Below are 21,810 nucleotides of genomic sequence, written 5' to 3'. Positions count from 1 at the left end.
TCAGAGTGTAAAGGGACATCCATTGTGAACTGCAGTAGTATTTGGCATCCTTCAGTCTCAAGAGACCATGGATATGTGCCTCTGAGAGGTAAGGAATTTAGAGGGGTGGCGAGTTGTATGGACCCATGGTGCCTGTGCTCCAGGAATATTCAGAACATGGGGGCCCGACTCCACCAATGTTCAGGGCCAGGTCTCTCCCCCCTCCCCTCCTGCTGCCCTGGGCAATTTAAAAGGGCCTGGGGGCCCCTGCCGCCACCACCAGCAGTGCATCGGGGCTAAAGCGGCTTCCTGCCCGCCCTCGCTCCACGCGCTACTCCCACCCTGAGCGCCAACTCTGCCATTGGAACTGCGGCCAATGGGAGCTGCAGGGGCGGTGCCTGTGGCTCTCCCCTGGTCTACCTGCCTAGGAGCCACTGCCAGAGGGGTGTGTGGGTCACTTTCAGGAGACGCCTGAGGTAAGTGCCATACCCCTCACCCCCTCCTGCACCCCAACCCCCTGCCCCAGCTCAGAGCTCACACCCCACACCCAAACTCCCTCCCAGAGCCCGCCCCCCTGCACCTCCTCCTGCACCCCTGCCCCAGCCCTGAGCCTTCACCACATTCCCTCCCAGAGCCTGCACTCCTCCCGCACCGAAACTCCCTCCCAGAGCCTTAGGCAGGAGTGGGAGGAGGGGCAGGACTTAGACCCGTTCTGGGCACCACCAAAAATTATATAAACTTGTTGCCCCTGGAATTTACTCAGTTGGTTTTATGGCAGCCGCGAATATGGCTGAAGAGACCCACTTGAGAAAAGCAATCTCTGCCGCATCTGTCACGTTTAAAGGTGATGTTTCAACCTTTTGGGCTCTGCCTTCTGTGAGCTCTTTTCTCCTCTGTGAAGCTGGACTGCTTCCTCTCATAAGTCCAGAGATCTTTGTTAAGCTCTTGGTTCCAAAAGCTGCAGTTTTGAGTGTGATTTTTCCCATTTGTCCACATCCATGTCCATTTCTTCTCACTTGCACACATCCTTGAAACGCAATTTTGAGCTCCCTTTGGGTCTGTTTCCAGATGCCAATTGACTATACAGGATGTCCTTTAGGATGCACCCTTCATTCATTCGGCACCCATGCCCAAGCCAGCAGAGGCATCTCTGTTTGAGGAATGTTTGCATGCTGGGTAAGCTGGCCTGCCTGAGTACCTCAGTGTTGGTGATTCTGTCCTTCCAGGAGAATTCCAAAGATTCGATGAAGGCAATGCATATGAAGGCTGAGCATCTTTTCTTGGGGAGTATAAGGTCCACGTCTTCCTCCCATAGAAACATGTACTGATAACACACACACAATACACACAGATCTTTGTTTGTTCTGTCAGTTTGTTGTTTTGCCATACCCTCTTGCTCAGTCTAGACGTTGTGGTGGCTTTTCCAATGCTGATGTTGAGTTCCGTTTCAAGTGAAAGGCTGCCTACAATAGTGGATGTGAACTCGTTCATCACTTCATAATTGTTGATCTTGGTGAAGGGTGCTTCCTCAACTGCTTGGCACATTATGTTAGTCTTTTTTAGGCTTATACTAAGCCCGAAGTCTAGGCAGGCTTTGGAAAAACTGTCCATTAGGCTTTGAAGATGAGCTTCTATGTGGGTTGTCACTGTTGCGTCATCCGCAAAGAGGAGTTGTTGGATAAGGGCCTCCCTAGTCTTGGTTTTAGATTTGAGTCTTGCAAGATTGAACAGCTTTCCATCCAATCTTGTGTGCAAATAGATCTTGTTTCAGTAGCAGGGAGAAGATCCCAAGCAGAGTTGAGGCAAGTACATAACCTTGCTTAGCTCTGCTATGAAACTGGAAAGCCTCAGACACTGAGCCGTCATACTGGACTGTGACGTACATGTTTTCATGGAAGGATCAAATCATGCTTAAGAGCTGTGGGGGACATCCAATCTTTTCTAGAAGTGTGAAAAGTCTACTTCTACTGACAAAGTCAAAAGCCTTTGTGAGATCAATGAAGGCTATGTAGAGGGACTTTTTTTGTTCTCTGCATTTCTCTTGTAGTTGTCTTAGCGAGAAGATCATGTCGATAATAGACCTTTCAGCTCTGAAGCTGCACTGTGATTCAGGACAGACTCTGTCTGCAAGGGTCTGAAGTCTGTTCAGAACAACTCGGGCAAAGGCTTTTCCCATAATACTAAGAAGGGAAATGCCACGATAGTTGTTACAGTTGCTCCTATCACCCTTGTTTTTACAGGGAGTGATGATGTTGGTGTCTCTCATTTCTTGTGGTACTTCACCTTCTTTCCAGCACAGGAAGAGCAACTCATGAAGATGTTGCAGTAGAATAGGTTTTCTGCATTCTATGACCTCGGACGGTATGCAGTCTTTTCCGGGGGCCTTTCCATTGTGAACTGTATAATACCTAATTTGCACATGACCAGGCAAGGAGAGAGAAGCATCTCTTAGCCCCTGCTTGGCAGCACAGGTGCTGGAACGGGGGGGGCCAGGAGGCCAGGCCTGTCTACTTTTCACCATGGGTCCCACCCGTGCCCCTCCTCTTCCCCTGAAGCCCCACCCACTGGAGCCCAGGCAGGTTAAGAGCCATTCAGGCAGCTGTGAGGAGCTGCGGACCATCCACCTGCTCTAGGCAGGAAGTTCAGGGGGTGCGGACAAGGGCCAGGGGTTGCTGTCATGCCCCCAAAACCTGGGCAGGTGGAGAGACCCGGGCTCCCTGGCCTTGCTTCGGCTTCAGGCTTGGCCAGGGATGGGGTCTTGGCAGGGGTGGGGTGGGAAGAAGGGGCAGGGGTGGGGCCACAGAGGAGGCAGGGGTCCCTGGCCCCCTCACTTTTGGGAAGGCTCCTCAGCCCCTGCCTGGCAGGTTTACGTGGCCTGCCTTAACTCACAGACCTACAGAACATAATTTTCAGCATATATACATAACACCACCTATTTTCCATACATACTTCTTGCACTGATTACACTACTAGAATGATACAGGCTTTCATTAGAGACCTTACATGCGATTCTTTGTACGCATCATTGTTGTAGCCATATTGGTCCCAGGATATTGGAGGGACAAGGTTGGTGAGGTAATATCTTTTATTGGACCAACTTCTGTTGGTGAGAGAGACCAGCTTTTGAGTTTGCACAAAGAGGTATGAGAGAGCTGTATATAGTGTCAGGTACAATGACTTGTATTTTGTGCACACCTACCTATCTATCTTAGATTCTTACATGGAGCCCATTGCTATTGTATCTGTATCATTTCCACCTGTCCACTAGGAATTAGAAGGAGATGACTAATTTATTTCACAAAGGGCATCTATAGAGCCTGTAACAAAGTTAAAGTTACTACTGACTTGTGTCTGATAACCTAGAGGTTAAATATTCTGTATCCAATTACCAATCTGCAGAGAGCCACCCAGATTTCTGCCCAGCAATTTCCTAAGGAACTAAGTATTCTAAGGCAGTTTACGTGGAATCCTGTTAAAGGGAAACAGCAAGTTTCTTTTTCAGTGGTCTTTCATGTCTTTTGTACTGCAAACAGATTTGTTCTGCCTCTCACAGTCCATCAGGTCACTGTTGTTCTGGCAGGATCCCTGGTCTCTTGGTCTGGGGACTGATTTATTTTGTCTTTGATGGACTGCCAAGTTGTTTTCCTTGCTGCATTTGCTGTTTTCTCCTCTGCAGCATAAGTTGTTAACTTGGCAGTATGCAGGACTGTGATACTGGCTTGGTGCCATCCTTCTCTTAATTAATTTGAAGCATCTATTGAGGCCACACTTTGAGTTTTTTGCTGGGTGTTGGCATATTGCTGACCCCCTTTTTGGTTCATAGGTTTTCCATTTTTTTAAAGATATCATTGCCAAAAAGCCCTGAGACCAGTTCATGTAAGTATAAACCCCTAAATGAAGTTTCTCTTGCTCCTGCTGATCCCACTGGAGGACTGAGGCCATAAACTGCTTGAATTTCCAGTTGTATAGATATTTACCCTACTGCTCACTTGGGGTTTGATTACACGAGGTTGGTACAGTTGTATTTTCTGATCATTGCCAACCCCAAGCATTCAAAAACCATAAATCAAGCTCCCAAAATCATGAGATTGGCTTAAAACTCATGAGAATTAAAAAAAAAATTGGTTTCTTTTATCTGCCTTCTGGTTTTTGAGCTTTTAGCATTCACTTGATTCATGTTTTCAAGGTTTTTTCCACAACCATGAGGACTAGAAACTTTACTTTTTTATTGTTTGTATGGTGCCTAGCACAATAGGGTCCTGGTCTGTGACTGGGTCTCCTGGTAATAGTAGTACTAAATAAATAAATGAAAGTTGTCATTCTGGGGCCATGGGCTTCTGTGAGGAGCAGGGGCTTCAAGAAGAACATCAGATACGATGAGATTTGTAATAAAATTGTGAGAGTCGGCTCTTTACTGTGTTCAAATTATTTTGATTTAGAAATTGTTACCTGACTGAGGCACCCATTTCCCACTATATCTGTGCTGTACTCATGCTCTGGTTTGAACGCAGACTGTGGAGTGAAGTTTATTTTCTTGTGAGGTTTCCTCTACTATGCTTTGTCAAAAAACTACAGAAATATTAAATGGTTTTTGTTTCCCAAGAAGTGTGTTGGCTGGAGGAGGTGAGGGGGTAGAAAGAATATTCTCGTGGTTAAACCATTGGATTGATAAGGATCAACCTCTCCCAATTCTTTCAGATTAGATTAACCTCAGTGTTGTTCCCTGCCGCCATTTAGGATCCTCCTTCCCACCTCAATCATGACCATCTGCATCTAAGCCTTGCATACTTTGCAAAATGTGCATGTCCTAACATGCTCTTTACAAAGTCTACAGCAAACTGATGTGTGTAATATATGAAACTGAAATCTGCATTAAATATACTTTAAAAGATACACAAGTATATTTAGGAATGTGTTGCATTGTGGTAGTACCATGAGGTCCCTTTGTATAAAGCACAGTACAAACACATGACAAAAAGATGCTCCCAGTCCCAAAGAGCTGTATAATACAGTTTAAAAAATGTTTATTATATTTTTATAAATTATGGTTTTTAAAAAGTGGTTATGTCTTTAGTTTTGGGTACTTATGATAACTTTTAAAATCCTCTCTGATTCTCACATATACCAATACTTATTAGGGACTCTTTGAGAAATGATGTTTGAAGCTCTTACAAGAGTCTATTTTGCAGATATGACAAACCAAGAAATTGTTAGCAATGTTTCTGAAAAGTTATCATGAAAGTTTCTATACTTTTTCTAGTGTATTTCAAGTACATTTCTACTTGTCCATTTCCCATATCTCAAACTTCTCGTGTAATATGGTCCAAACATTTCAGATAAATCCTGACTGGCTTGATTTATTTCTAGTGAAGCTGAAAGGCTGATGGGTTAGCTGAAAATTGGTCTTATTTCTAGTTAGCTTCACCTTTAACTGTGGAAGGATTGGATCTCTTAATAATATTAGCCTTCTCCTTTGCATAAATTTAATAATAGTGGAAGTCTTGTTACTTTCTTCTATTTTATTAAAAATATATATGACTTAAACATTTGGAAAAACCCTGTTGAGGTCATTTTCGTTACAATGGTGCAGTGAAGACAGCATCTTAAAAATACTGATAAATTCTGGTAACTTCCATAAAAGCAAATAAGTGTGTTATAGCTAGGGTGACTATATTTCCCAAAAGGAAAACAGAATACCGCATGGAGCTAGCCCGAGCCTCTTGCCCAAGCCCCCTTCCCCATGCGGGGCTAGTGTCACTGCTCACCCAAGCCCTGCCTGCCCCCTGGCATGGGGCTGGCATCATCACTTACCGCTCCGCCCCCCGCATGTTCTTTCACACCCCACTTTTTTTTTTCTTTTTTTTACAAATGTGGGCATTTGTCCTATTTGCTCTTGCCAACTGATGAAGTTGGCAAGAGCAAATGGGACAAATTACCACTTTTGCCAAAAAAAGTCAGGACGGCCAGGACAGGGCTTAAAAAAGGGACATACAGTCACCCTAATTAAATTGTAACAAGTGGTTTGTGAGTGTGTGGCTTATCAAAGTGAATTGGTTAGCAGTTCTCAAATTTCATTGCACTGCGCCTTCCTTCTGACAAAAAAAATTACTACACAACCCTGAGAAGAGGGACCACAGCCTGAGTCCAAGCCCAAGCCCCACTGCTCTGGGCAGAGGGGGCCAAAGCCTGAGGGCTTCAGCCCCAGATGTGAGCAGGCCGAAGTCTGAGCCCTGCCCCCCCAGGGCTGAAGCCTTCAGTCTTTGGCTTCAGTCCTGGGTGGTGGGGCTCAGGCTTCAGCTTCAGCCCTGTACCTGAGCAAGTCTAACGCCCTGGCGACTGCATTAAAATGGGGTTGCAACCCACTTTGGGGTCCTGATCCACGGTGTAAGAACCGCTTAACCTAATCCCTCAAGTAAAGTTTTAAAACAAATGGTAAAGTGGCATTAATCACTCCAACCCCTATATACAATGTATAGTTTAAAGAAAAAAAATAAGCAAAGGGGTGAGGACAAGTGAATACACAGAGAATAAACTTCCCCCTTCACTGATGCAGTTTCTCTGTAAACCACAAGTAAATTGTCCTTAGTGAACAAATCGGTCTAAGGCATGAGTGAAAGGTTTTAATTACATGAATTTTGCAAAAAAAACCAATCAGACCAGGAGTCTTTCCAGGGCTCTAAATATTATTTGGATCCTAGTATAAAGATTTGTCCCCACAAATAAATAGTTCTGCACAAGAATTATGTCAAGGCACAAATACCACATTTTTAAGGTAGTCTTGAAGCTCAGAACAAGGGTACCATCACAACAATGATTGGAATAAAACTATTTCCTATGCAGATGTTTCTGTGGGTGTTTAAAAGAAAGCTTTCTGTTGTAGGTAGAAGACCTTGGGAAGTGGCTTTGAGGCATTTTTTAGCAGTACTTTGATGTACTGTATGTATGTAGTTTCAGAGTAACAGCTGTGTTAGTCAGTATTTGCAAAAAGAAAAGGCGTACTTGTGGCACCTTAGAGACTAACCAATTTATTTGAGCATAAGCATCTGAGGAAGTGAGCTGTAGCTCAGGAAAGCTTATGCTCAAATAAATTGGTTAGTCTCTAAGGTGCCACAAGTCCTCCTTTCTTTTTGTATGTATGTAGATGCTTGGCTTTTGAGGAATACCCTACAGATATGGCTAGATCAGACCTCAGAGGGTGCCATCCAGACGGGCAATAATGAGGACATAAAACTATCATAAACTGATCCTTTTAGTGAAAGAAGATAATACTGCTGTGGCAGGCATCCATCAGATGCTGCTGTTACAGTCTCCCATGTAATTTTTCATAGTTTGTGAGTACGTTTTTGGTCTGGGAAGAAATGTTTATGGTAGTATTTTAGTTTTACAGGGTTCTGTGTAGATTAGAAAGTGCTGTGTGAACAACAGGGGAGTTTGGTCTCTGCCTTGGTTTCTGATTAGAGTCAACTCTTGAGGCAGAGTTGTTCCTTGTGTGCTGTTTAACCATCTTGTTTCAGGACTTTGTAAATTAAGCAAGTTATACGTAGAATATGCCCAGATTCTGTTTCACTCATTTTTTAATCCAATGAGGAGCCAACTTGCAAGGCCCTGGAATTCTGCTTCCACTTGGGAGAGCGGGACACTGGTGTCAGAATGGCACACTAGTGTCAGAAGTCAACAATATTTAGCATTCATATAGTGCACTATAAACACCAATCAATTTTTACAACACTTCTATGAGGGTGGATAGAAAATGTGATCTCCATTTTATAAAGAGGGAAACCAAGGCAGAGAGGTCAATTGACTTTCTCAAGAATAACAGGAGTACTTGTGGCACCTTAAAGACTAACAAATTAATTTGAGCATAAGCTTTCATGGGCTACAGCCCACTTCATCGGATGCATGCAGTGGAAAATACAGTAGGACGATTTTATATACACAGAGAACATGAAACAATGGGTGTTACCATACACACTATAACGAGAGTGATCAGTTAAGGTGAGCTATTACCAGCAGGAGAGGGGAAGAAAAACCAAAAAACACCTTTTGTAGTGATAATCAAGATGGGCCATTTCCAGCAGTTGACAAGAACGTGTGAGGAGCAGTGGGTGGGTGCGGAATAAACATTGGGAAATAGTTTTACTTTGTGTAATGACACATCCACTCCCAGTCTTTATTCAAGCCTAATTTAATAGTGTCCCAGTTTGCAAATTAATTCCAATTCAGCAGTCTCTTGTTGCAGTCTGTTTTTGAAGTTTTTTTGTTGTAATATTGCGACTTTTAGGTCTGTAATCGAGTGACCAGGGAGATTGAAGTGTTCTCCAACTGGTTTTTGAATGTTATCATTCTTGACGTCTGATTTGTGTCCCTTTATTCTTTTACGTAGAGACTGTCCAGTTTGACCAATGTACATGGCAAAGGGGCATTACTGGCACATGATGGCATATATCACATTGGTAGATGTGCAGGTGAACAAGCCTCTGATAGTGTGGCTGATGTGATTAGGCCCTATGATGGTGTCCCCTGAATAGATATGTGGACACAGTTGGCAACGGGCTTTGTTGCAAGGATAGGTTCCTGGGTTAGTGGTTCTGTGGTGTGGTGTGTGGTTGTTGGTGAGTATTTGCTTCAGGTTGGGGGGCTGTCTGTAAGCAAGGACTGGCCTGTCTCCCAAGATCTGTGAGTGTGATGGGTCGTCCTTCAGGATAGGTTGTAGATCCTTGATGATGTCTAAATGAGGCACTCCTAGCTCCGAGTCCTCTGCTCAGACAACTAGGGAATGTTGTATTTTATAGATGAGTATACATTTCTGTAATGCTACTTGTTCTCATTGGTAGTTATTTGTATTACTTATGCTAATGTTGTCTTACTTAGTTTGATCATCCAGTACATTTAGTAAGGTTTGTTTCTCTACAATACAGAAACTATTAGTAGACATATCCTGAGTAGTGTAAAGATGCTCACACTGTAACATGGTAACATCCCATTAAATAGAGAGATCCATTGATTATATCACTGTATAATGTTTCTCTAAACAAAAGCTCACTGTTGTAATGATCACTGTATTGTCACTAATATTTACACGGTTAGGATTTGTAAACCTGTTATAAACTTCCTAATAAAGACACAGTGGGAAAAAAAATAGTAAAAGAATTATGTTAGGGTAGTGTTAGCACACATAAGCTGAAAATGTTATTTTTTTTAAACCCAGCATTTTACCAAGATCTATTTATGTATGTGTTGATATGTGGTGTTTACTTCTGGTTTGATTGTGTTTTTTATCTACCTTAGGACGTTTATTTACTCATTCTTCACGAGAGGCAGACCTTTCCCACTGCAGATACTTCTCTTTGGCATACTATTCTGTATCTATAATGGTTTCCTTCAAGGGTACTACATGATTTACTGCGCTCAATACCCAAAAGATTGGTTCACTGACTTCAGATTTACATCAGGTAATTACAGACTACAGGATTTCCAGTATCTACTCTCCAAGCAGTTTGTAAGCATTTTGAACTGTGTTCTAAACTTTATTGCACTTGTGAGTCAAAGTCAGTGGTGACAGGAATCAGCACAAAACCTGCCTGCTGGCCCAGATGTAAAGACTAAAAAGAACCATTTTCACAATGAAAATAGAGGAGTTAAATGTAGTAGCTTTTTGCCAAGCAGCCACCTTTGAAAACACCAGCTATTAAAGCACAGACTCAGATCATTAGCCTTGCTATATCCTTCTTGGCACCACATTAGACTTTTGTTAAGGCCTGAGGAGTTGCAAATTCCAAATGAACTTCTCAGGCCTTGTCTACACTAGGGATTCTCCCTAATTCCATCAGTTGGCCATTGGAGTTGCACTGCTGCGGACAAAACAAAGTCACAAGCTCCGCTGATGCAATTTGTGGCTTTCCTTGCCCATATGAGGGGCTTGCACTGATGCAGCTACACCGATGGCTGGTCACTGGTGGATGAAGTCAGGGCAAATCCCCTATGTAAACACGGCCTCAGAGACTAACCTCCTTCTCCTCCTGAGGCACATGGAAAGTCTAAAGAACAAATTTGGTCCTGGTGTAAGTAGGTTCAACTCCACTGACTTCAGCAATGTAGTATGCAGGCTGACTTTGACCCTGGAAATTCACTGAGAGTGAGTTATTTAGCAGAGGAAGCCAGTTGATGTTGTTACTCATGTTGTGCTCAGCTCAAGGGAAGATTTTTAAAAATGTTAATACAAGAAATGATGATAAATGGGGGGCGGGGCGGGCGGTTGAGCAAACCTTCTTTTGGTTTATATAAGGCAAACCTTGCCTTATATAAAATGCCTTACTTATAACTAGGGCCCTATATATTCTGCAACATGCTGGGGATCTATGTTCTGCAGAAAGATCTCGTGGCTTACTATTTGAATTGCAGTAATGCCTGGAGGCTTCAACTGAGGTCAGAGTCCCATTGTGCTAGACACTCAGAACAAACCTAGCAAAAGTTTCCCCCTGTTTACAGTCAAAATAGACAAAACAGAGTGGGGAGGCCAGAGAGGTGAAGAAACTTGCCCAGGGTCACACCACAGGTCAGCAGCAGAGCCAGCATAGGGCGAGGTGGGGGTGAGTTATATACAGTTAGTATTATACTCCCCTTTCTTGCACCTCAGCTTAACCCCTTCCTGAAAGCAAGGCCAGAGTTGTCTTTTCAGAAAGCATTACACAGTATAAAGCCCCTGAATTTTGGTGTAACAGCTTCCAGTCACTTTCAGAAAAAGAAAGTACCACACAATTTGCCCAATAAACAAATATTTATATTTAATGCAAACAAAGAAAAACAGTGTAGTTGAAGTATTTAAGTATTAAATATAAATGTATTGAAGTATTAAATAACTTGTAAACAAAAAGCTATTGGCTAGTAAATCTACATAAGTGTCCTTTCATACAGACTTTCACAAACTTGCTGCTATTAAAAATGTAAGGCTTTAGCATAACACCTACACTCTATTTTCACACACAAATAAACAGTCTTGTTTTCCTCCTAATCATCGTCAGAGATGATTCTCTCAGGCTATAGTGTGGTCCAAAAGGTAGCACATGTCATCTGAATTTGTTGGACCTGGAATGAAGCTTCAGAGGCTCTCCATCCCCAGATCAAATACTTCCAGCTTGTCAGCCAAACAGATATGGTCAATGGATTCTTCTAGCTAGCAGTTCTCAGTACTCTGTTAATAGAAGATTGGCTTTCCTAAGCTTGTGCGTCAGACAGGAAGATTGTGTTTGTAGCCAAGATGTTACAGGTGCTCATGACCCAGCCCTGACAACCAACACTGACCTGCTAACTATAATGTATCTCACATGACAGTCATGCACTTAGCAGCCCAGTACACTTTCCCGCAGGCCTGCTTAGATGTGGCTTATTCAGCTGAGTGGCAGTAATGTCTGTAATTGTGTCCAGCAGCCAGCAGGAGTCACTGTGATACACAATCTGCCACATACTCTGTTCCTCCTGATGAATTACAGTGGGAGAAGCAGCTGCGAGAGGAGGACCAGACAGCAGACTTCAGGGAGAAGATGCTAGTTCTGGGAGTGCCAGGCTCCCCTAGCTTCTCACAGACAGATAACACTCTCTAGCCTCCAGCTAACCCTTCCAGATGCCCAGCCCTGCCAGACTCTCGGTGGTCCCATTTCCCCCCAAATATACCCCCTCAATTTTCCACCCAGTTATCCTCAGGCACCTGTCAGCAATTCCAGACACACCAGCGCCCATCCAGTGTCTCCAAACACCTTCCAACATTCATTAACCACCTTCCCCCAGACTTCTAGCATTGTCCAGCACCCACCTCTCCACATCCTAGATGCCCTCCAGCACTCACCCACCCATATACCCTAGCCGCCATCCTTCTGTGACCTATCCCAACTACAGCAGCCAAGTTCTGCACAACCCCATATCCGGCCCCTGTCACTGCTCAGGGCAGGGTTTGTTGATCATAAGATGAATTTTATAATCATATACAAATGATTGTCTATTATAAAAAAAAATACCTATTTTGCTTCAGTTTTCACTAAGAAGCTAAATGGTGACCAGATACTCAACACAATTAATATTAACAAAGGAGAAGGGAATGCAAGCCAAAATAGGGAAAGAAAAGGTGAAAGAATATTTAGATAAGTTAGATGTGTTCAAGTCATAGCGTTTGAGGCCAAAAGGGACAACTAGATCATCTAGTCTGACTTCCAGTATACCACGGGCCACCAACCCCACCCAGCACCCCACACACTAAGCACAACGACTGAAATTAGACCAAAGAATTACAGCCCACAGGAGACTGGACTGTTATGTGCCACATGCAGAGAATAGGAGGGATCAAGGTGCACCAGGGCCTGAGGCTCCCGCAATCACAGGGATATGGTTAAGTAAGATACTCAGATAAGCTTGGCAAGTGACCCACACACACATGCTACAGAGGAAGGTGAAAAAACCCCACGGTCCCTGCTAATCTGACCTGGGGGGAAATTCCTTTCCGATCCCACTTATGGCAATCAAGGTACCTGCACCATAAGCTTCCTGAAACTTTGTGAGCAGCATCTATTGGATCTACTCACCTCTGTAGGGCCTGATGAAATTCACCCTAGGTTACTTAAGGAACGAGCTGAAGCAATCTCAGAACAGTTAGCAGTTATCTTTGAGAACTCCTGAAGGAGGGCAAGGTCCCAGAGGACTGGAGCAGGGCAAACATAATACCTATCTTAAAAAAGGGAACAAGGAGAACCTAGGGAATTATAGACTAATCATCCTAACTCGGATACCTGGAGAGATACTGAAACAAATTGTTAAACAATTAATTTGTATGCACCTAGAGGATAATAGGGTTATAAAGAATAGCCAGCATGGATTTGTCAAGAATAAATCATGCCAAACTAACCTAATTTTCTTCTTTGACAGGGTTACTGGCCTAGTGGATAGGGGGAAGATGTGATATACCTTGATTTTAGTAAAGCTTTTGACACAGTTCCACATGACATTCTCACAAGTAAATTAGGGAAGTGTGGTCTAGATGAAATTATATTGGGTGCACAAATGGTTGAAAAACCATATGCAAAGAGTAGTTATCAATAGTTCACTGTCAAACTGGGAGGACATATCTAGTGGGGTCCCACAGAGGTCAGTCCTGGGTCCGGTACTATTCAATATTTTCATTAGTGACTTTGATAATGGAGTGGAGAGTGTGCTTATAAATTGGGCAGATGACATCAAGCTAGGAGGGGTTGTATGCACTTGGAGGACAAGATTAGAATTCAAAATTGGAGAATTTGGTCTGAAATTGCAAATTGGAGAAATTGGTCTGAAATCGACAAGATGAATTTCAACAAAGATAAGTGCAGAGTAGTGCACTTAGGAAGGAAAAATTAAATGCACAACTACAAAATGGGGAATAACTGGGTAGGCAGTAGTACTGTAGAAAAGAATCTGGGGGTTATAGAGGAGCACAAATTGGATATGATGCAGCTCTGAAAAAGGCTAATATTCTGGGGTATATTAACAGGAGTGTCCTATGTAAGCCTGGGAGGTAATTGTCTTGCTCTACTTGGCACTGGTGAGACCTCAGTTAGAGTACTCTTTAGGAAAGATGTGGGTAAATTGCAGAGTCCAGCAGAGAGCACGAAAATGATAAACAGTTTAGATAACCTATGAGGAAAGGTTTAAAAACTGGGCATGTTTAATCTTCAGAAAAGAAAACTGAGGGAGGACTTGATAACAGATTTCCAATATGTTAAAGGCTGTTTTAAAGAGGATGGCGATCAATTGTTCTCCACATCAACTGAAGGTAGGACAAGAAGTAATGGGCTTAATCTGCAGCAAGGGAGATTTAGGTTAGATAGTAGGAAAAACTTTCTAAGGGTATTTAAGGCCAGGAATAGTCTTCCAAGGGAGGTTGTGGAATCCTCATCATTGAAGGATTTTAAAAAAGATTGGACAAACACCTGTCAGGGTGGTCTAGATCTACTTAGTGTGATGAAGATTTGAGCCTGATGAGTCATCTGAAGTAATTTCCTGCAAATAGTAAGGTTCCAGCCAATCCACAACCAAGGGTCTAACCAAGTGACCCCAAAGCAGATATATAGACTCCTAATGAAAGCACGCTGCTCAATGTCACTATCTTGTCAGGGTTACTTCCAGCGGCATAGTGGTTCTGACAGACTGTTCCTATTCCAGCCTGTCCCTGCTCTTGCCCCAGCCTGTCCCTGCTCCAACAAGGCTAGTTGCCCAGCTGACCTGACACTTGGTCCAGCCTCACTATAGAGGGCTGGACTTGATGACCCTCTGAGGTCCCTTTCAGCCATACGTTTCTATGATTCTGTAATTAGCCAGACCAGGAGCTATCATGCCAATCAATATCTCATTTTCATTCTGTAGGTGTTCTGTTGTTTTTGTTTGGCATGGGAATCAATATTCACAGTGACATCCTGCTACGCCAGCTAAGGAAACCTGGAGACCATACTTACAAGATTCCACAAGGTACATTCTCCCTATGCCCCTCACCCAAAAAGAGAAGCACAACTGGATAAATAGTAGGGGGGTGAGGGGGGCTGGCAAAAGTAAAATATACATCAAAACACAAAGCTCTTAAAATTATTTGGAGCCATTAGTTCCACATGGATACTTGACTCAGATGTACCCCCCTACAGCATGAATTAATTGCAGAGGCATGGTAATCATACATCTTTGGCCTAAATTTTGCCGGGGAGAAGTGATGACGGGGAGAGAGTTCAGCAGGCCACTCCTACCCTCTGAGTCCTGAAGAACACTTTCTATGTGAACTTTGCACAGCTTGGGTTTTGGAGGGATGCCCAGCTGTGGGTTTGGAAGTGTCCTAGGCTATACCTCTCTAGCGCCCCCTTGGGGCAGGGCAGGTGCTGCTCCTGTCTTGGAGTTCAGGGCATCTGCCCCCTGGCAGGAGAGTTAAAGTAGTTAAAACAAAAATTCAGTCTGCTTTCACAGCCCATAAAAAAGCAGAGTCCTAGGCCTTCAAGAAGCCAAAGAGGAAAGTACCAGCCCTCCTTCTTTCTGAGAGGGCCTGAGCAGCCAAGACTTTCAAGCCTTGGTCAGTAACCTCCTATTCCGGGGGGCCAGGAGTTCTGAGTTACAGTCCTGCTCCTTCAGCGTGCTGCCGTGCATTGAGCAGGGATCCTCCCTTTTAAGAACTTGCCCATTTCCAGGCTTGCCAAGTCTCACAAGGTGCACTGTGTCGAGTCTGACTGTGCCCAGAGGATCTGCCCCAGCACATACCCTCCCCCCTTATGATGGAGGTCAGAATCCCATCATCCAAGTGTGACTCCCCCACTTCCCACAAAAGAAGTCTTCATTGCTGTGTTTCTTTCCTGCATGATGTTGTACTCTAAAAATATAGGGTTGGAGAGACAAGTATCATAGCATATACTCCTGGGGGAATTCTGCACTACTGTGCGCATGCGGAATTCATGTCACTCTGCAGAATTTCTATGCTTCCCTGCAGATGGGGAAGCTATGGGAAACTGTATGGGGGTGGATGCCGGGCTGGGGATGCCCATGGGTGTAGTGCCACTGTCCCCCACCATTTCAGCAAGCGTAGATCTGTCCAGCTGAATGAGGGTGCTGCTTGGCTCCGCTGACTCTGCAGCTGGATGCTGCCTCTTGGGCCCTAGTGCTGGTCATGCTCCCTTTCTGTGTGCTAGAGCCATCCTGTTTTCCGTACAACGAGTGCCTGCAGTGCTAATGGCAATCCCCCAGTTACCTCTTCTGTCTGCAACCTGGATGGCAGTCACATGGATCTTGAGCCAGGTGCCAGGATTAGCCTTAGGTCAGAGGTCACAGTCTCCAGTTTTCCTACTTTGTGAATAATTTCCCAAAAATATTCCCAGTCCTGACCAGTAATGACAGGGTAGTGCCAATATTTGAGGAAGGAGCTACCAGGTGGGCATCCATATGCTGACCAACAGTTAACTATAGTCATCAGCTGGGGAAGGCCATCACATCTCCATGTATGCACTGGAGGAAGATTATCTCACTTGCGATCCCTTCTACAGCAGCCAGGGGAGATTGGATCAAGGTCTGGCTACATCTGGAGTCCAACAGACCATGCACTTTTGTCCCATTAATCAATCCAAGTACTGTTATTCTGGCGGGCTCTTTCTTCCTTGCTCTGCTTTCTGTTGTCCACATCTGGGTATACTCGCACTCCATCGTGGGACATTCTCTTCAGATGTGTCCCAGTCGCCTACATGAGAAAAAGATCACCATGTTGTGGTCTGAGCCCATCTTCTTGTTCAGCGATGACCCTGCTTGTTGTAGGGGTTTGGCATCTAAGTCCGTAGTAACCCCTACTCATTAGCAGGGCTGGGAATCAACTGTCCTGGTTAGATTTTATCTGGGCCCTTTCTGGCCCGTTGCTGGGACTCACTGAGAGACTGAAGACAAGGGTATTTGTCCCTGACCAGCATGGGGTGCCTTTCACCTGTCCAGGCTTCACATCAGGCTGGGTCAGCCTCTAAGCCCTAGGTTGTCCCCTTCCATCTGTTCTCTGGGGGTTCCATAGCAGCAAAAAAGTTTTCCATCATTTGCATCACCGTTGTTAATGACCTTGGCGGATGCCTCAGTACCCACTCCCATACCTGAGTGAGGAATATTTGTATGAACTGCTGGACAAGTACTCCAGTTCTCTCCTCCGACCGTAACGACTACCAGAAATGGTCCTTCAGTTTTTGGGCCATCACCTGTGGCTGGACTCCTTTGGGACATGTTTGCGTACAGAAGTGGTCGAGGAGCATTTCTTTGCTGATATAGAGAAAGTCCAGAATGGCAGACTTAATCAGTGTGTAATCCCAAACCAGAGCCGTCCCTTGGGTATGGTGAATCGGGGCAACAACCTCAGACCCCGTGCTTTGGGAAGCTCCGCAGGTGGGCGGGCGGGGAGGTGAGGTGGGAGGCAGGTGGCGAGCAGGGTGAGGAGGTGAACAGGAGATGGGCAGGCAGGTGGGGGGGGCAAGGAGGAGTCACCCTATGAGAACCTCCCCCTCCCCTCAGTGCCTCCTGCCCACCAGCGGACCCCGCTGATCAGCACCTCCCCCTCCCTCTCAGCACCTACCGTGGATCAGATGTTTCACTGCATCAGGAAGTGCTGGCGGGGAGAGGAGAGAAGTGACGGTGTAGCACGCTCAGGGGAGGGGGCAGAACTGGGCGGGGAAGGGGCAGGGGCGGGAAGAGGCAGGGCAGGGGTGGGAAGAAGCAGGAAGGGGGTGGGGTTTTGGGGGAGGGGTGGACTGGGCGTGGGACCTGGCCGGAGTTAGGGGGAGCACCCCCTGGCATATTAGAAACTTGGTGCCTATGTCCCAGGCCCTGCACCCCACTAGGGACGGCCCTGTCCTAAGCAGCCACGGGGTCAAGCCCTCAGCAGGCTGTGTCAGTCAGGTAGGGGGCGAATACAAGGGCCAAGTGCTCTGGAGGCCTGTTCCTGGTCCTGCTTGAAAGTGGTCAAGAAAACCCCAGGGTCATATTTTAAAACACAAATCAGAAAAAGAATTCAGATTTAAGTCATAACTCTAACATTATAATAAGCTTTTACATTAAATCAGGGGTAGGCAACCTACGGCACGTGTGCCAAAGGCGGCCCATGAGCTGATTTTCAGTGGCACTCACACTGCCCGGGTCCTGGCCACCGGTCTGGGGGGCTCTGCATTTTAATTTAATTTTATATGAACCTTCTTAAACATTTTAAAAACCTTATTTACTTTACATATAGCAATAGTTTAGTTCTATATTATAGACTTATAGAAAGAGACCTTCTAAAAACGTTAAAATGTATTACTGGCATGCAAAACCTTAAATTAGAATAAATAAATGAAGACTCGGCACACCACTTCTGAAAGGTTGCCGACCCCTGCATTAAATGTTACTTTAGTGTAAATCTTTTAAAACATGAATCAGGCCCCATCTTATTCTGCTTCATTGGCCGCTGGATCCCTGGCTGCCCGGGCCACCTGTTGCCCCACAAGTAACTGTTGTACCAGGTTTTGTTGCAGGTCTTTCTGCTGGGTCGCCATCTCGGATAGCAGCTGCTGTTGTTGGGTTGTCTGGAGCTGTTGTTGAGTGGCCCATTGCAACAGTTGCTGCTGAAACTCCCGTTGCTGGGTTGACGGCTCTGGCTGGCTCCATGTCAGCCACTTGCACTTGCTCTGGATCCATGCTACGTGGGCTCTTTGTCTCTCATGTGCACAGGCTTCAAATCTCCCTCTGATTTACCCTTACGTCAGGGTTGGGACATAAGCATTCTCCACTGCTATACCTCTGTCACTACACCTAGGCCTTCAGGAAAACAAAGAGGGGAAAAAAAAGAAAGAAGTACTAACACTCCTCCTTTCTGAGGGGCCCTCAGTAGCCTAGACTCTCAAGCTGTATTCTTGGTCAGCAGCCCCCTGCTTCCAAGGCTCAGGGAAACTCTGAGTTGCAGTCCTGCTCTTTCAAAGCGCCATCCTGCACTGAGCAGCAATCAAGCCGCACAGGTGTGCTGGGTTGATGCTGATTGTGCCCAGAGGAGTGCTTTAACTCCTTTCTGACTGGCATGTGGAAATGACCCACCACAGGGCAAAAGAGCTGAAGACTTCTGTGTCATGCTCCCCTGCCTATGGCATGTTCCCCTGATGAATCTGTGGCATGTCATGTAAAAATTGCCCTGACCAATATTCTGGATCTATGTTTTGCCATTGCCAAACCTGGTCATCAACCCCTCTCCTGCTCCATCTTCTGTCCTCTTTAGAGAGAAGTGATTTGGGAGTGTCTTGTCCTTGAGAGAGAAATGGTCTGAGCTCAATATGGGGATCTAGGATCTTTCTGGTTCTAATTCTGATCTTGACTCTGACTCCTTCTGTTGGCTTGTTGCCTCTGGTAACCTCTTTCTGCCTCAGTTACTAATTTACCCTAACATGGGTTTGGTGAGTAGCAATGGACTCTAGCTCCAAAATATATCCAGAATTTGAGCTCCCCAAAGTTTATAGATTCATAGATTTTTAAGGCCAGAAGAGACCATTCAATCATTTAGATTGACCATCTGAATAACACAGGCCCTATTCCACCAAGTTTGATCTGTGAAATAGGTTCAGCCCTGTCTCTAGCTGTGAGAATTGATGATTGTAAAGTGGTTTGAAGTCTGTGGACTTATTTCTCCTCTCACTTGTGCCAGTTTTACTTTAGTATAATTCTACTGGCTTTGGAATTATTCATTGATTTACATGGGTTCAGTGGGAGGAAAATCAAGCCTTCTAAATGTGAAAAGTGTGACTTACAGTCCCCACCCTGCAATGTTTTGTTGTTGACTTGAAATGAGGGTAATTAGTTTTCACTCCTCTTATATGCACTTGTGACTTTTTTTGAATGCAGGGGGACTGTTCACATATGTATCTGGAGCTAATTTCTTTGGTGAGATAGTGGAATGGTTTGGCTATGCCACAGCAACCTGGTCCTTACCAGCCTTTGCATTTGCACTTTTTACACTGTGCTTCATTGGGCCACGTGCTTATCACCATCACAGGTATCAAAACCAAGATTGCTTCATGCTCACCTACAGTTGCATAATCCCTGGGATGGGGGCGGATTCAAGATAAAATTGAAATGCTCAGTACTGTATATGGAAGCAGAAATGCCTCATTATTCAATGAAAAGAACATATAATGTGGGGACATCAGGAAAAAGCTTGATGTGGTGGTGTTTAGCAAGTGGAGTTTTCAGTTGATTCCCTATTACATTTTCTAGAGCAGGGGTGGGCAAACTACGGCCCGCGGGACTGTCCTGCCCGGCCCTTGAGCTCCCAGCCCCTCCCCTGCTGTTCCCCCTTCTCTGCAGTGATGCAGCAGCGCAGGCAGCGTGGCTTGCGCCCGCCTACCTCCAAGGCTTTCAAATAAGCCTGTCCCGCCGCTCTGAGCGGCCTGGTAAAGGTAAGGGGATGGAGGGAGGGCAGGAGGTCCCAGGGGGCAGTCAGGGGACAGGGGGCGGTTGGATGGGGCAGAGGTTCGGGGGGGGCAGTCAGGAGACAGGGAGCAGGGTGGCAGTTGGATAGGGGGTGGGGTCCGGGGGGGGGCAGTTAGGGATGGGGGTCCTGGAAGGGGGTGGTCAGGGGACAAGGAATGGGGAAGGGATGGATGGGTCAGGGGTCCCAGAGGGCCTGTCAGGGGGTGGGGGGGTGGATAGGGGTCGGGGCAGTCAGGGGACAGGGAGCAGGGGGGGTTGGATAGGGTGTGCGTCCCCGGGGAGGCAGTTAGGGGCAGGGGGTCCCAGGAGGGGGTGGTCAGGAGACAAGGAGCAGGGGGGGTTGGATGAGTCGGGGGTTCTGAGGGGGGCAGTCAGGGGGCGGAAAGGGGGAGGGGGAGGATAGGGGGCGGGGGCCAAGCTGTTTGGGGAGGCACAGCCTTCCCTACCCAGCCCTCCATACCGTTTCGCAACCCCGATGTGGCCCTCGGGCCAAAAAGTTTGTCCACCCTATTCTAGAGCCTCCATTTTTAAAAGTTACTTATGGTTTGGGGTACACTGATTTTTGGGGGCCCAACTTGAAGCACCTTAATGGGGCCTGATTTTTAGAAAGTATTGACCATCCATCCTCTGAAAATCAGACTTCATTAATGTGGCTTATGTAGCCAACACTGAAATGGAAGAAAGTGTTCCATCAACAAAGGTAACAGCCTCTATTGCTGAGCATTCTTACAAGCCTCTTGAGCTTCCATGAGGCAGCAGTCAAGGAAAGTGCTTTAGTCCAGGAGCAGTTCTTAGCTACCATAGTGATCCATACCTGGACATTTTAGGGTGAAATAAGGACAGCAGTAAACTGTAACTCCAAAATAGTCAATAGGCCTGACTGTCATTTACATTAAACCCCTTACACAGCTCTGGCAATGTAAAGGAGCTTAAAATGACTGTAAGCTACATTACATCTCCCACTCACGTTAAAGGCCCCTTTTGGCTGCCACAGCAGTGTAAAGGGGCTATAGTGTAAATGTGAATCAGATCCTAGCAATTTACTTTGGATTGACACGGGTGTGAATAAGAGTGGGATTTTGCCCTTAGAGCTACAAAAGATATTCAAGAAGAATTCAGATTTAAGTCATAACTTTAACGTTATATTAAGTTTTGATATTTAATGTTACTTTTGTGTAAATCTTTTAAAACGTCTCTTTTGTGCAGTTACTGAAATTGGTTACAAAGTGAGGCATTTTTGAAGGGGATTTCAGGATGGAAGAAGATTAAGCTTTATTAAAGCAATAAGTGAAGTTTTCTGGGCATACATGCAGGTTCACTCTCATTTATTGTCTTTCAGGTACTATCTCAGGATGTTTACAGACTATCCAAAGTCCAGGAAAGCCCTGATTCCTTTCATTTTTTAAAGTCTGAAAATAAGGACTCCTTTGGTTTTTAGGGGTTTTTTACACAGCCTAATTTTAAACTGGGGTTTCACTGTAAAAAACTTGTGTAACATGATATTGTTGGTTTAAATGATCAATAATGTAATTCCGAACTAACACTCTTGTGTTTAACTATAGTATGTACCACAGATAACTTTATTTGGTGACACTGACATAGCTGAATGTGCAAAGGGAGCCCTGCCAAACAATGGGCATGATTGTCAATGGAGTTACACCAATGTAAAACTGATGTAACCCTACTGATGTCAATGAAGTTACACTGGTTTAACACTGGTGTATGAGAGTAGAAAATCAGGCCCAATATCTGAGTTACCTCTTTAAACAATAACTTTTCTATGGCTAGACTACTAATATTTCACCATCAGGGATCATTATGTTGTTTATTAAAGCATTCACAGCTACCTCAGGATTTTTGACT

At 45.1% G+C, this 21,810-nt stretch overlaps 1 protein-coding gene across 1 annotated transcript in view; it reads left to right on the top strand.

Moving 5' to 3' along the window:
* The window catches only part of SRD5A2 (steroid 5 alpha-reductase 2), a 55,918-nt gene extending 34,565 nt beyond the window's left edge, over nucleotides 1-21,353 (top strand). The window contains exons 2-5 of the mRNA XM_073335273.1: nucleotides 9,268-9,431; nucleotides 14,365-14,466; nucleotides 19,360-19,510; nucleotides 21,287-21,353. Coding sequence (XP_073191374.1) covers nucleotides 9,268-9,431; nucleotides 14,365-14,466; nucleotides 19,360-19,510; nucleotides 21,287-21,353 — 484 coding nt within the window. The remainder of the gene's footprint in view (nucleotides 1-9,267; nucleotides 9,432-14,364; nucleotides 14,467-19,359; nucleotides 19,511-21,286) is intronic.
* The last annotated feature ends 457 nt before the right edge of the window (nucleotides 21,354-21,810 follow it).

The sequence above is a fragment of the Lepidochelys kempii genome, chromosome 3 (assembly GCF_965140285.1).
Source record: "Lepidochelys kempii isolate rLepKem1 chromosome 3, rLepKem1.hap1, whole genome shotgun sequence".
Lineage (NCBI taxonomy): Eukaryota > Metazoa > Chordata > Testudines > Cheloniidae > Lepidochelys > Lepidochelys kempii.
This window is presented reverse-complemented; position numbering and strand designations above follow the sequence as displayed.